At 43.4% G+C, this 15,353-nt stretch overlaps 1 protein-coding gene across 1 annotated transcript in view; it reads right to left on the reverse strand.

Annotated features, from left to right (window-relative positions):
• Positions 1 to 643: 643 nt before the first annotated feature.
• LOC126456361 (juvenile hormone esterase-like) overlaps positions 644 to 15,353 on the reverse strand; it is a 172,046-nt gene continuing 157,336 nt past the window's right edge. The window contains exon 10 of the mRNA XM_050092115.1: positions 644 to 924. Within this exon, the coding sequence (XP_049948072.1) occupies positions 762 to 924 (163 nt within the window). The 3' untranslated portion in view covers positions 644 to 761. The remainder of the gene's footprint in view (positions 925 to 15,353) is intronic.

The raw sequence follows: 15,353 nt of genomic DNA on the forward strand, positions 1-15,353 counted from the left end.
ATTCAAACATTACAGGAAACATTGCAGGGCTTTTTTCCCACTCATCTGCATTACCTTACATTTTTCTACATTTAGATCAAACTACTATTCAGCAGATCAAGTAGAAATTCTAAGTCCTACTGTATCCTTCTGCAGTCAGTCAACAACTATATCTTCCCATATACTACGCACAGTGTCAAAAGTGAAAAATCAGAAATTTCTGCTCACCCTACACGTTAGTCGTTAATGTATATAGAGATCTGGAGCGTCTTATCTCATTTCCCCGAGGTAGTCCTGAAGATACTCTTGTTTCTGATGAACCATCACCTTCAAGGACAGCATACTGGATTCCTTCACTGAAAAAGGCTTCGAGCCACTCCCATATTTGGGAACATACTCTGTGTGCTCGGACCCTCGTTAATCGTTGGAAACACAAAGCAGGAAGGTCATACAGGCATTTGAGTCCCTCTCTTGCTAAACAGGAGTCCAATTCTGTAACTATAGCATAAACTTGCCCTGTAGACTCAGGAAACCTGCAGAAAACGTGTATTTGGATGACCAAACGGGAATCTGAATTCCTATCAAAGTGTCGGTATATTCTCAGAAAAACGCAATAGTCAGACTGACTGGACATGTGAAAATACATATTTTCAGAAATGGAATGTTTACGTTATATACAAACGGTTTTATTTCAGAAACATGTTTTCATGCGACGTTCCGAACACGGAGACACAAAAGATTATTTTTGCAGTCAATCTGTAGCCTCCACAAGAGTGACGCTTTCAGCAGGTGAGATTGCTCCAGAAGTGACGGCGATCGGCCCACAGGTGTTGCTCCAGGCTGAGCTGCCGGCTGATGCGAAGGAAGTTCTGCGAAGTGGCGTCGTAAGGCAGCCACGAGGTGGCTACGCCGCCATCCCCCTCGTCGGCTCGGGGGGTCGGGTCTCTGTGGAGAAGAACTCGTCTCAGGCGACGCCTCTGGAAGCGACAGACTGAAATTTTTGGACTATCAGGGTTTGCAATAAAAGTAATGATTCACATTTTTTTCTGACGCGACGTACGTCACAGCGTGTTCGCATCAGGCGGGGTCGACAAATGGGGATATCACTTTCAAAACGAACGTGGCGTGATTCACCCACGAGCTTAAATGTGGTAAGTATTACTTTTATAGTGTAACCTTGTCTATATGCTCGATGGAAAAATAGCTGATGACGATCGTGTATAGTCACTGCTGAAAGTGCGTTCCTGCCACGCTGAAGCCACTCAAAACAACACCAAACAATCCGACATGCTGCCACCTCATGCTTGCTGTGTTAAACTGAACGACAGCACCAGTACCTAATAACGAAATACACCAACGTACCTAAGTATATGTGTACCTGCCAACGTTCCATTTATCTCAGTGTAGTTTCTAAAATCCTGGAAAGGAACTCTGAAATTATAATTAATAGAATAAGCATAGAATAAGCATATTATTGTTTTCTTTTATCTTTGGTTATGATGCAAACAATTCGCAGTAAGTAATTGTCAGTGATAACTGCCATCATTTTAGCCATTCTCCAAAACAGATGCAGTTTGTGGAAATAAAAACGATTGTAGTGTAACTGAACTGCGTTTTTGCAGCTGGCACAACTATTCAGTATATTTTTATTGATTTTAAGCACTCATTAGAGTTTTGTTTAGAATTAACAAACGCAATTCATGAACATTGGCTTCCTAAGCTAAATGGTACAATAAATTCATCACTACACAACTACTTCGCTAAGTACGCTACACAAAATTCATCGCAGTTACTAAAGCAGATACACTCCTTAGCGCAAACAAATTGAAATAAAATGTTGCGCAGTTTGAGGAAACGGAAAGATCAGTCGAAGGCACTTACGAACTGTTTCTAAACGATGCGTTTGGAGAGGGAAACAATACTATTCGAATATACTAACTACTTAGTCACAAATTTATAAAACTCTACGAGCCCAAATTAAGAATCGAACAGGCAAACATCGACGTGGTAAGTTCCTTGACTGGAAAGAAAGTGAAACAAAGCCTTCTGAGAAACGTAACCGGAAGTACAACAGGATTAATAAAAGGAATGTCATAGCGTACAGGATTTAGTCAGGCACTCTCAACGAAGAGATCGTGATTCGATGACCGCAAAAAAGATAGTTAAGGCCTTTCACAGCAATTCGCGAACCTAGTAACTTCGGGAAAAACCCACAAGAACATCCAAGACAGAGGTATCAATATCCATGTATTCGGACGAAGATGACTTCAAGCTCCAAATAATCTTACTTAAAAGCTACAGACTTCTGGTAGTACAACACATACGTTTCAACTGAAGAAAAAGAAGATTAGGGTTTTAAGACCACCTCAACGTAGGAAGGAGCAATGGAAATTTTCAAGGAGCAAATAGAGGAATTTTGAGACAGGGAAACTGTATCCAAAGATTAAAAATTGTGATGATGCATCCTAACTTAAGAAAGGCAGCATGAAAAACTGCTGCAGGGGATTCTTCCAGCTGTGAATGAGAGATAAAATCCTCTTGTATGGCATCCTGGGAAAATTAAGAGTCTAAAACGACCATCAAATAAGTGGATATTAAGAGGAAAATCACTCAACAGCCAAAAGATGCACAAAATCAAGGTGATCGTCCAATACAGTATGCTCTGGTTCGAATAGTATATTTCGTTTTTATGGGTTTTAAAGATGTGTACGCCTCTAAAGTCAACAGTTTGGCCTACAGCTAGATTGATAGTGGACACCACTCATAAAATTGCTTAATACGTTTCTCTGAAGAATTTAAACAAAAGAATCCCATCTTTCCATCACAGACCATTCTATTAATGACAATTTCTGGACTGTTTCCCTTGGTATGACTTTCAGACAAATTGAACATTGGAGTGGCTGACTGTTACTGGGGTAGTTTAGTGCTTTTCATCAGCAGCCGGTACAGGGCCAGTGTACTGGGGACGAGCAACTCACGGCCCGCACACTGCACACTGCACATAGGAGATGCATAGGCGTCCACTGTTGTGCATACAGAGTGTCACAGGATGAATGGACGTATTCAGGGATACGACAGGAACAATCATTCTAAGCAAAACAAAGTCCCTCAAACACAGGCTCTAAAATCAGTTCTACATCTTTGATGCTGTGAAATAAGTCTCTTCTATTGCAGTCTCTTTGCTTTCCTTATGTACAGCTTTTTCCAAAAATTGTCACGCAGTCTGTTTATTATTCCAACGTGCATAGCCCACTAGTAAATTAAGTCAAATCTCTAACGCTGCAAGAAAACTGCCATCAGTAATAACAGCTGCCAATGAATGCATCTCTAATTAACTTTGCACCTCTTTTCCTCTTGATACTTTAAGGAGTCTTGTAATTATGACAGCCTTGAGGTTTTAAGCTGGTTGTTAATAGACAAGATTTACTTCAAGGAATGACACAAATTGTAAGGATGTTTTCTGCTGAAAACCAGTCCTGGGCAGATAAAGTGCAAGGGAGAGCGGTTTGCTGGCCCAGCACAGCAGGGGCATGGAATGAGGATGGACAGCATGCCATAAATTTTCATTGTGTGAGAGATGAAATGAGTGCTTTTTAGCAGAGATAAAAATCTGAAAGACTAGAGGGAACACGAGCCTACAAAGCAAGGGAAGATCTGTTAAGCCCAGATGAGCAAACCGGAACGTTTGTTCAAATTTTAGTAGCAGGTTCTCAAGTTTTCTCAAATTAACTACTTTGGTAGCAGGGAAGAATTTCCACGCATGTGTATGTGGGCGTCTTCACAGTGGCCGTAACTTGAAATCTGTTTCGTAGTGGGGGAGATTCACTGTCTTCTTCCCCACTCTAAGGTGGGAATATACCACGCCGATTAAGCAGAACAAAATCCGTAAGAGTAAGAAAGTGTTAAACTTGTTTATTTCATTATCGCTGGTCGGGACTCGCAAGGTCTGCTGAAGTTGGCTGGCGAGATTCCAACGCTGCCAGAACGAGCTTAATTGCATAGCGGAGAGTAAGAGAACGCTTCTCCTCAGGGCACCATAGAAGATACTTACTACAGCTTATTGCAGAGAGCAGCAGGGCTAGATGTCTCCAGCTTAAAGCAGAACACAGAGGCTGTGCTGTACTTGGAATTATCAGCCACAACTGCAACCGCCATCCGCCTTCACATATTTTTAGAGTGATAAACATGGGCCGTCTTTACATCCATCGAGACGAGGCGAGTATGAAGTAAAAAGGTGAATCAGCGTATCGTTTTGCTGATCTAATTTAGACTGTCAGCTAGTTGCATCTACCATGCGGTTGGGCATGAGTACTGGCGTTCTTCCACACTTATGTGGGGCTTGTCTTGAATTCATTAACCTTTTAGATAATCGTTAGGCATATTTACGACACAGATCTATATCGCTGTTTCATGAGTCCACACGCCAGTGCGAAGGCTATTTATAATCCCTTGTCCCCTTATTAATTTTTGTATTTTTGATTCAGTGGGTAAAACATTTTTTATTTCTTTTGGCAATAAATCGGCTTTTTATAGTGACATTTGTTTCCTTTCGTAGTCTGATGGATCCGTTATCGATATGTGTGTGAGATGGCGGTGCCCATACTCTCATGCTTAACTGAGCCACCTCTAGTAATTTTCATTTAATAAGTAGTTATCTGTTCCGTGACCTTGTTTTTCATTGAAAAAAAATTTGTATGTTCTTATGGGGAGAATTCCACCTCTGTACGTCATCAGGCATATAATCAGTAGCATCTCAGGGCTATGCTAAACAGCTCAACGGAAACCTCATATTTTCCATGTTTTGGGACCTCTAAGCTACCTATATTTTGAGAAGTGATAATATGGACGAAAAAGGAAAAAAAGACTTGTAATCGTAGACTCTAAAATGCATACTTTGAGAGCTGTTCAGTAGAAGAGATATGTCTCACAGTAGCGAAGATGAACATGTGCTCATAGCTCTTAACAAATGTACTTTAGAGCCCATGTTTACTAGAACAACCTCTCTAAACATGGAAAGCAAAAAGCTTGTTGTAGAAGAACGAAAGATGATTGGGTTTAGCGTCTCGTCGACTTCGAGGTGATTAGAGTTCGAGCACAACCTCAGATTGTGTCAAGGAAGGGGGATAAAACTGGCTGTGCCCTTTCAAAGGAACCATCCCGCCATTTGCTTGTTGCAGTGTAGGGAGATCATGGAAAATCTAAATCTGGATGGCTGGACACGGGTTTGAACCGTCTGCCTCCCGAAAGAGAGTCTAGTGCGCTAACCACTGCGCCACCTCGCTCGGCAGTGCTGTAGAAGAGCCTTGTTTCACGGTATCGAAGACGAATAAGTGCTTGTAGGTCTTACGGTATGCATTTTAGAGCCCATGCTTGCTAGACATTTTGCTTCGAATGGTCGTTACTGCCATATCTCTGAATTTTGACTATTCCTCGCCAGCCGTTGTGGCCGAGATGTTCTATGCACTTCAGTCCGAAACCACGTTACTGCTACGGTCGCAGGTTCGAATCCTGCCTCGGACATGGATGTGTGTGATGTCCTTAGGTTAGTTAGGTTTAAGTAGTTCTAAGTCTAGGGGCCTGACGACCTCAGATGTTAAGTCCCATAGTGCTCAGAGCCATTTGAACATTTTGACCATTCCTCCTGGGACATCAGCCCGGCCGGACTGAACCAGGCATTGAACAGCAATGAATCTCTTCGACTGTTTTCCCCTAGGCTCCTGGTGTAAATTGTGAGTGATGTTCCAGTAGCCGTTGAAGTGTCTTACTTCAGGCGCACCAACGTGTCTCACAGTAGAAATATATCTATGATTTTGTTTCTCCACAGTCTTCTGAAATATTTGTCGAGAGTTTTTTTGTTTTTATTGGGCAAGTTGAGCTCTTCGTTGTACAACTGATTTATTTCTTATGGATGCTTATTGCTACAAAGTCGCACTGCGTTTCCCAAGCTAACGAATAAACACATGGAAAAAAAGTTCCCATTAAAAGCATTCCAGAGTAATTCTTGGGTTTCCCGTATCCATGCCAGAATCTGAAAACTCCATGTCTCATTTGGCGAGAAACTTTCATTCTAGTCTCCAGTTGTACAGGTGAATTATAGCGCTTAAAATCCCCATCTTGCCATCCTGATTTAGAGTTCCTTAAACCCTTAAATACTCTACTACTCATCGAAGAACGCAGCACACTAAAGAAACGTGGCATACAAACCGCTCAAGATGAAGAAGCTTACAAACAACTTTGCCGCAAAATAAAGCGCAGCTGTCGTATTGACAAGACACAATATCTCACCAGTATTTGTGATGACATAGAACAGCATCAGAAACTAAATGAAACGCATGACCTATTCAAGAAGATAAACAGCATCACCCGAGAGTTCAAACGGCACTCGTGGTCGGTAGAATATATAGATGGCACTGCTATTAGTGACAAGCAATTAGCAATAGCTAGGTGGAAACAACACTGTGAAACACTGTATTGCAAAGGAAACAACAAAATGGTTCAAATGGCTCTGAGCACTATGGGACTCAACTGCTGAGGTCATTAGTCCCCTAGAACTTAGAACTAGTTAAACCTAACTAACCTAAGGACATCACAAACATCCATGCCCGAGGCAGGATTCGAACCTGCGACCGTAGCGGTCTTGCGGTTCCAGACTGCAGCGAAAGGAAACAACATCGAAGAAGAGAATATTTGTATGGAATCAAATAAAGAACTTGATATTCTGTACAGTGAAATCGAAAATGCCATCAAGCATCTGAAAAACAACAAATCCCCAGGTATAGATGGCATTTTCAGAGAAATGCTCACTACGATGGGAGAGGAAGGCATGCATGCCCTACATTTAAAATGCAATAAGGTGTGGAAAATGGGTGAATGGCCTAAAGACTTGACTACACCTGTCCTAATTCCTCTGCACAAAAAAGGATCAGTTAAGGACTGGTCCCACTATAGGGCCGTAGCATTAATATCATATGCTGGTAAAGTCCTCCTGCATATAATAAATCAAAGCCTAGAAAAATTTCTGCAGTCTCAGATTTCCGCAGAACAAGCAGTGTTCGTGTCAGGTAAAGGTACTCGAGAGGCAGTCTTGAATTTAAGGCAGATAATTGAAAAATGTTATGAGTTCTGTGTCCCTGCCTGCATCTGCTACCTATATTATAAAAAGGCCTTTGATTGTGTTATGTGGGACAAGTTGTGGCATGTGCTCAACGAGTCTGAGGTTCCAAAACATCTGGTATCCTTGATAAAAGGTCTTTATAATAGCCATACCGCAACCATAAAAGTAGATGGTGAATGCTAGAAATTTTTCGATGTGACAAATGGCGTCAGATAATGTTGCATACTGTCACCTCAGCTCTACATATCTATGCAGAGTGTGTAATCAGGAAAGCGCTGGGTGGCTGGGACTGTGGGATTCCAATTGGCGGCAGGAAAATTAACAATTTATGCTTCGCAGATGGTTCTACACTCACAGCAGGAAGTGAGGAAGAAGTTGGTAATCCGTTCTCAAGAGTGGAAGTTATTAGTCTAAATCTTGGCCTAGAGATAAACATGGAAAAAACTGAACTAATGGTTATAAATCGCCAAGGCATCGATAAAAACCAACTTACAGGATGCTTAAGGAATCTGGAGATAGTGAATGATTATGTATATATAGGCTCTCTGATCAATTGCACAGGAAAGTGTGATAAAAAGACGACGAATCATTCTTGGCCGAGCCGCAATGGTCAAACTCACTGAGATATGGCAGAACCGGGCAATATCCAAGACAACGAAGATGCGCTTAATAGAAGCATTAGTGTTTCCTGTATTCTTATACGGATGCGAGACCTGAACCGTGAAAGGTAGTGATAAGAGCCGCATTGATGACTTCGAGATGTGATGTTGGCGGAGGATGCTACGTGTGCCGTGGAAAAAAAAAAAAAATTGTTTCCATAATAGAAGAACTTAAAATGACATAAAGGTTATCTTCTCGTGTCAGCCAAAGATACGTTCCGTTGCTTAGGCACATCTTGAGAAGGGAAGGGGATAATTTAGAGAAGACCATCGGGTAGGGAAAAATTGAGGCAGAAGACCACGTGGGAAAGCAGCAAACAGATGGTTGGATCAAGCGAAGAAGATTACCAACCTGCCTCTTCACATCATATTAAGAAAGACCGAAGATCGCTGGGGATGGTGACATCTGTCAGGAGTATCAACTGCGTAAGAATGAATGAGGAAATGAGGTCGCGACACTCAGCATTGAGTGAAACGACTAATGAGAAATCGCTCGAGGCAAATACAAGGATAGTTCCTTTGAAAAGCCACACTCTATTTCCTTCCCCCGTCTACGCTCATGTTTTGTGCCTAAAGGCCTCTTCGTCGGCGAAATGTTACCCTTAATCTTCCTTCCAATGCAACCTGTGAAGTTTATTGTAAATATGAGAATCAGTGCTATGTATCGCTATCTATATTCGACAACCAGAACTAAAGATGGTGAAACCATAAACTGAAAGCAAGCATACGAGACTGCTATTTAGTAGACATCCACCACTTCATACAAAGATGTAGCATAGTAAATAGCCGAAACTAATTGACGATGCTTGAGGACCAAGTTATTATAGAGCCTATCTCATTTGGAACGCTTTTTTCTGATGCTATTTAAGTGTTACGTATCACGACCACAGCTGGTTGTAAGTCGACCGCATGAAACCATTTGTGGAAAGTACTCAGACATTTAGAATGAATTTTCAGTCTGTAGCGGAGTGTGCACTGATTTAAACTTCCTGACGGATTAAAACCGTGTGCCGGACCGAGGCTCGAACGCAAGACCTTTTCCTTTCGCGGGCTAGTGCTATCCATGTACGATTCACGACCCTTAGGTCCGGGCAGAAGTAAAGCTGTGAGGGCGGGCTCTGAGACTTACACGATAGCTTAGTCGGTAGAGCACTAGCCTGCGAAAGGCAAAGGTTCTAGGTTCGAGTCGCGCTCCGGCACACAGTTTTAATCTGCCAGGAAAATTCGTACAACGACGAGCTTTCGTCAATAATAATGTATACAGTGAGTGGACTGCTATGTTGCGCCTTTGTATTCGAGCAACCAGTGAGGTTACGAGCGGGGTGCACTCAGCCCTTATGAGGCAAACTGCGGAGCTACTTGATTGAGAAGTAGCGGCTCCGGTCTCGGAAACTGACATACGGCCGGAAGAGCGATGTGCTGACCACATGCCCCTCCATATCCGCATCCAGAGACGCTTATGGGCTTATGATGACACGGCGGCCGGTCGGCGCCGTTGGGCCTTCATGGCCTGTTCGGGAGGAGTTTAGTTTTTTACGAATGTTTACAGTGGACTGGAACTTCGTCCACGCTGACAGGACATTGAAGGACGGACGGAAATCGTGCCGATTCGCAACGTCGGCCCGCCTTTGACCTGATTCCAGTGCCTTGGCTGAGCGACATTGCAATTGCTCTGGCAAAAATTATGTGTTAGTTACTGCGATCGCTGTCACTCACTAAGACAATACAGATGTACTGTGAAAGACTTGGTCAGTAAGCCTGACAAGATGTTGAATGGCCTAGTGTAACACGCATGCTGGGGAAGCACTACTACGCCACAGGCGTTTGAAATGTATTGGTCTTTAATTTTTTTAAATATCTTGTTCATCTGTGGAACACGCTATGTAATCGATGAAGGACAATATATTACGGGTGAAGCTTACAAATTCGCTCTACACGGGCCAACATCTCGTCTTAATTGTCTCAGTTTGCATGCAACGATTGATAAGCTTCTTAGAAACCGAACTTCAGTCAGGTTGTTTTATAAAGGCGACAGCGGACTTCCTGTTTCGTCCTTGTGCAGTCCGAGTGTGCGCTCCGTCTCAAGTAATCTCGTTGTCAGCGGGAGATAAACACTAATTTTTCTTCTTTCCTTTTCCTGAAATATTTAACATATGTAAAATGTGCGTTACCGTAGACGAAAGCTATTTCCTAAGCAGATCGGTTACATGATGATTCAGCAAATTGAAAAACATGTTCTTCCTATTATTTGTTTTACTTTCGGCCAGAGGAAGATAATATCTACAGTACGAAGAACATATAATTGATACTTAATTTCGTAATTACACACGTACCAAACTTTGTTACTACTGAATGCATTATCAGTGAATGACGTGATCTGGAAGTCAAGTTGCCTGTCGTATGATATTCATTACAAATAACAGAAGAGTCTAGAAAATAATGTTCTAATCGCAAAGAGATCCTTATAAAATAACACTCTACATCCTACACAGCATTTAACTTTCTACGAGTCGGTAATAGACTTTAACATCTCAGTAGTTTCGAAACCTGAAAATCGCGAGGTGAGATGAGTGTTGAGATACAATTCAACAGCAATGTTCGAAATGAAACAGTACACGCATAAACTCTTCCTTTCCCTTTATTATAAAATTTGATGACGGTTGGGTGACGGTGACATCTGACAACGCTTTTAGAACTCAGCATTGTTAAAATTACTGAGAGAAGGCAATGTATTTTTCAATTTGTATATAAAACAAAGCGTTCAAGGGATTGGAGAGAACTCTTATGCACACGATATATAAGTAAAAAGTGTTTTGAAGTTGAAAAAAATTACTTGTTCTGGGAGAACAACCATCAATTGTTGTAAAGCAGATTTTTTTATTACCCATCTATATTGGTTTAACTTGAAAAAAAAAAAAAAAAAAAAGGTTTCGCTTCATTTGATCCATCGTCAGACCTTGTTGAACCGATTGCAAGGGTAATCCATCCTACTTTTCAGCAAAATGGGTACTGTTCCTCACAGGATAACATTTTATATAGAAATTGGACGGATTATTGTCGTAACCGATACAATCAGATACGCAGAAGATTCATGTGATCGTTATTGTCCGATGACGCGTCTGCCTCTCCTCTCTTTTCTCTGTATTTGGAGAGACTTTTGCTAAGCACAAAGGAAGAAAAAAGAAACAGAAAGAGAACTCCCACGCCAAGTCAAAGGGTCATGGCGTGACGCGAAAAGTGTGTAACTGATTCATAAATGCAAAATAATAATTCACCCGAAAGAGTGCACCGAGGAAGGGAAAGATATTATTTTAGCATCTTTCGTACGGGACATATTGAGATTACCTGGCGGCTGGGATCTAGATACTATAAAGGGCAGTCAAATGAAAACGAGACAGATGGAAGAAAGGTGAGTGAACTCCTTATTCATTCAAAAGTGATCACCGTAACTGTTGATACATTTTTCCCCATTGGGAGATAAGTCGGTCAATGTCTCTAGCAGGCTGCTTGAATTTGTGCGTGTGCCGACATGACTTGCTAAATAACTCGGAAACGGTGAAACGTATCGAATTTTTCTCTTAGCAATTATTTTTTCAGCGTAACTTCTCGTGCAACACCCTTACAAGCTTTTCAGACTGTTTCTGAACACCCTATATAGCACCAGAAATCATCCACATGTCAGCTTATCGCTCATGTCTGGGATGGCTACAAAGCCATTCCACAATTCCAAAACTACCTCCTACTTATCTACAAGAAGAGTGTCATCTGTACTTGGATCTTTTTGGATTATAATTTCAACTGTAAAACCCTTGCCACGATGAAGTACAGCTCTTTCGCGGGCACGGGAGATTGGATGGAAGGTCGTAATTGTCTACATGATTATTTTAAACTAACATTCGCGTAGAAATTGCGAGACCAAAGATGAAACATGTGACTGGAATGAATATTGTAACACAAATTAGCTACATAATGATACATAAATTATTATGATTCCAGAGGTATATATGCTCTATGAGTTCAAGAATTCAAACATTCTGCAATTACAAGCTCTAAATTTTGTAACATCGAATCAAAGATAGCCAGCATATTTTCCCAAAGAATTTCACTTCATGCTGTTTGTACACCAGTCCTCAAAGAATCAACAGTGGCCAATGGTTCATTAAGGCTAACAAGATCGCGAGCAAACACAGTTCACCCACATCAGGCGAACATGGAGGCAAAGAAGCAATGATATCTGTCGCTCTTTGAAGATGATTTCGGCTTTCCTCACCAAGGCGGGCATAGTCCTACTGAATTATGGCATTTGGCCGGCCGCGGTGGTCTATCGGGCAGTAGTGTCAGAATGATTATATGATTCCCATGAATCACTTTTATTAAAAATCTCAATATCGTATTTGCCACTAGGAAAAGATGTGTCCTTTCAAATTTTGTTCGTGGTCCATGCGGCTGCGTAGAGAAACGGTCGTCTACTTCTCTTCATGCTGGAGTCACGTGGAGAGGGCAACCCTACAACTAAGTAGTTTCTCGTCCCCACCATAAAGTCGCAACAGAGGTGGATCAGTGCAGCTTTCCTGCATATATGGCAATGTGGACTACTATTTTAGCCACGGGCGCACATTACCCAGGTTATAAAACGGTCGGAGATACCGCAATCCGCCTCATTCGTTACTCTGTCACATCTTATTCGTTTCTCGTTCCCGACTTATTCGTTCCTTGTTAACGTGAACGTTGGCGCAGCAGTCTGCCCCCGCTGGATAATTGTACACTCTGTCCTCCATTATTTTGGAGCCAGACTTGCAAATAATAATTCCGTGTTGCGAGAATAATATCGACGGACGTCAGAATTGTGGCCACGCATGCCTGGTAGAGTTGCGCTCGACGAAAACTACGGCTCGGAATAGTTTTGGAACAGCACATAAATGACGTAGTAAATGATAGGGTTACCAGTAGTACAGGTAGCATTTGTAGGGCAAGAAACGTAAATGAATGGGTAAGAGAGAAACTGGGAGCCGAAGACTTCTTTTTGTTTTGTTCGTGTGTTTTTTTGCTTTCCACAAAATTAGAACCGCAGATGGTTCAAATGGCTCTGAGCACTATGGGACTTAACTTCTGAGGTCATCAGTCCCCTAACACTTAGAACTACTTAAACCTAACTAACCTAAGGACATCACACAGACCCATGCCCGAGGCAGGATTCGAACCTGCGGCCGTAGCGGTCGCGCGGTTCCAGACTGTAGCGCCTAGAACCGCTCGGTCACCCCGTCCGGCAGAACCGCAGATCATTCAGTGTTAGTCCATTGTGCATTTTATATCATTACAAAATAAAAACTACATTTTATAAGTCATAAAGTTGATGGAGTAGCTTCTGCGCTTTTGATAAAGGAATTGCTTTTGATGCAAGTACAGCTTACATGCATGAAGATAAAGACAACTATGTAGTAGTTCTTGTTACTTTCTCAATAGAACGTTCTTCATCGTAATCAAAGGCGAGAGTTCCACGTTATTAATGATTAGTGGGGAAACTGTTTTGGGTAACAGAAACATGTGTTATATAAGCTCGACGAAGTGTTGGAGCCTCGTTGATAGATCCTCACTCAGTTTCTAGACGATTTCCCGCTGTTGGTTCCTAGTGGAATCTAGTAAGACACTGATCGCAAACGCAAACAGAGTGGTTGAAACGAGGCAATGCCCGACTGGTCTGCAACACACCTGAAGTACAGGTAATGCGGCTACGGTCTTAACTGACCAAGTCTACAAGGGAAACTACCGTAGTCTACGCTTACTTCTGACAGTCTACGATAGTTTACGGTAGTTTTGCAAGTCTAACGCCTGGTGTCGACTCTATGTGAAGCTGGCCGTCTACGTGCCGTCGCTGGTAAGCGCTGTGGTCCATGCTGCCCCTGCGACGAATTTCTAAGGGCTCTCATGCCGAGATAAAAACTGAATTTCTTTATGTATGCGGTTTCTGCTCGGATGTATTTGAAATTCGAGTTATTGTCTTTGATTCCTGTAGTTACTTTGTCTGCTGCCAGCTTACGGTTCCGTTTCGAAATGCTACAATTGGAGTAAGCGGACTTTTCTATCTCTTTAATAATTTTTAAATTCATTTTCTCATTTGTAACTGGTCTACTGACACTGACAATCCATATTTATGAATTAGAGGCTCCCATAATGGAAAGACTTCCTCAAATTTCATTTGAGTCGAAGAAAATACACTCCTGGAAATGGAAAAAAGAACACATTGACACCGGTGTGTCAGACCCACCATACTTGCTCCGGACACTGCGAGAGGGCTGTACAAGCAATGATCACACGCACGGCACAGCGGACACACCAGGAACAGCGGTGTTGGCCGTCGAATGGCGCTAGCTGCGCAACATTTGTGCACCGCCGCCGTCAGTGTCAGCCAGTTTGCCGTGGCATACGGAGCTCCATCGCAGTCTTTAACACTGGTAGCATGCCGCGACAGCGTGGACGTGAACCGTATGTGCAGTTGACGGACTTTGAGCGAGGGCGTATAGTGGGCATGCGGGAGGCCGGGTGGACGTACCGCCGAATTGCTCAACACGTGGGGCGTGAGGTCTCCACAGTACATCGATGTTGTCGCCAGTGGTCGGCGGAAGGTGCACGTGCCCGTCGACCTGGGACCGGACCGCAGCGACGCACGGATGCACGCCAAGACCGTAGGATCCTACGCAGTGCCGTAGGGGACCGCACCGCCACTTCCCAGCAAATTAGGGACACTGTTGCTCCTGGGGTATCGGCGAGGACCATTCGCAACCGTCTCCATGAAGCTGGGCTACGGTCCCGCACACCGTTAGGCCGTCTTCCGTTCACGCCCCAACATCGTGCAGCCCGCCTCCAGTGGTGTCGCGACAGGCGTGAATGGAGGGACGAATGGAGACGTGTCGTCTTCAGCGATGAGAGTCGCTTCTGCCTTGGTGCCAATGATGGTCATATGCGTGTTTGGCGCCGTGCAGGTGAGCGCCACAATCAGGACTGCATACGACCGAGGCACACAGGGCCAACACCCGGCATCATGGTGTGGGGAGCGATCTCCTACACTGGCCGTACACCACTGGTGATCGTCGAGGGGACACTGAATAGTGCACGGTACATCCAAACCGTCATCGAACCCATCGTTCTACCATTACTAGACCGGCAAGGGAACTTGCTGTTCCAACAGGACAATGCACGTCCGCATGTATCCCGTGCCACCCAACGTGCTCTAGAAGGTGTACGTCAACTACCCTGGCCAGCAAGATCTCCGGATCTGTCCCCCATTGAGCATGTTTGGGACTGGATGAAGCGTCGTCTCACGCGGTCTGCACGTCCAGCACGAACGCTGGTCCAATTGAGGCGCCAGGTGGAAATGGCATGGCAAGCCGTTCCACAGGACTACATCCAGCATCTCTACGATCGTCTCCATGGGAGAATAGCAGCCTGCATTGCTGCGAAAGTTGGATATACACTGTACTAGTGCCGACATTGTGCATGCTCTGTTGCCTGTGTCTATGTGCCTGTGGTTCTGCCAGTGTGATCATGTGATGTATCTGACCCCAGGAATGTGTCAATAAAGTTTCCCCTTCCTGGGACAATGA

Source organism: Schistocerca serialis, chromosome 2 (assembly GCF_023864345.2).
Source record: "Schistocerca serialis cubense isolate TAMUIC-IGC-003099 chromosome 2, iqSchSeri2.2, whole genome shotgun sequence".
NCBI classification, from domain to species: domain Eukaryota; kingdom Metazoa; phylum Arthropoda; class Insecta; order Orthoptera; family Acrididae; genus Schistocerca; species Schistocerca serialis.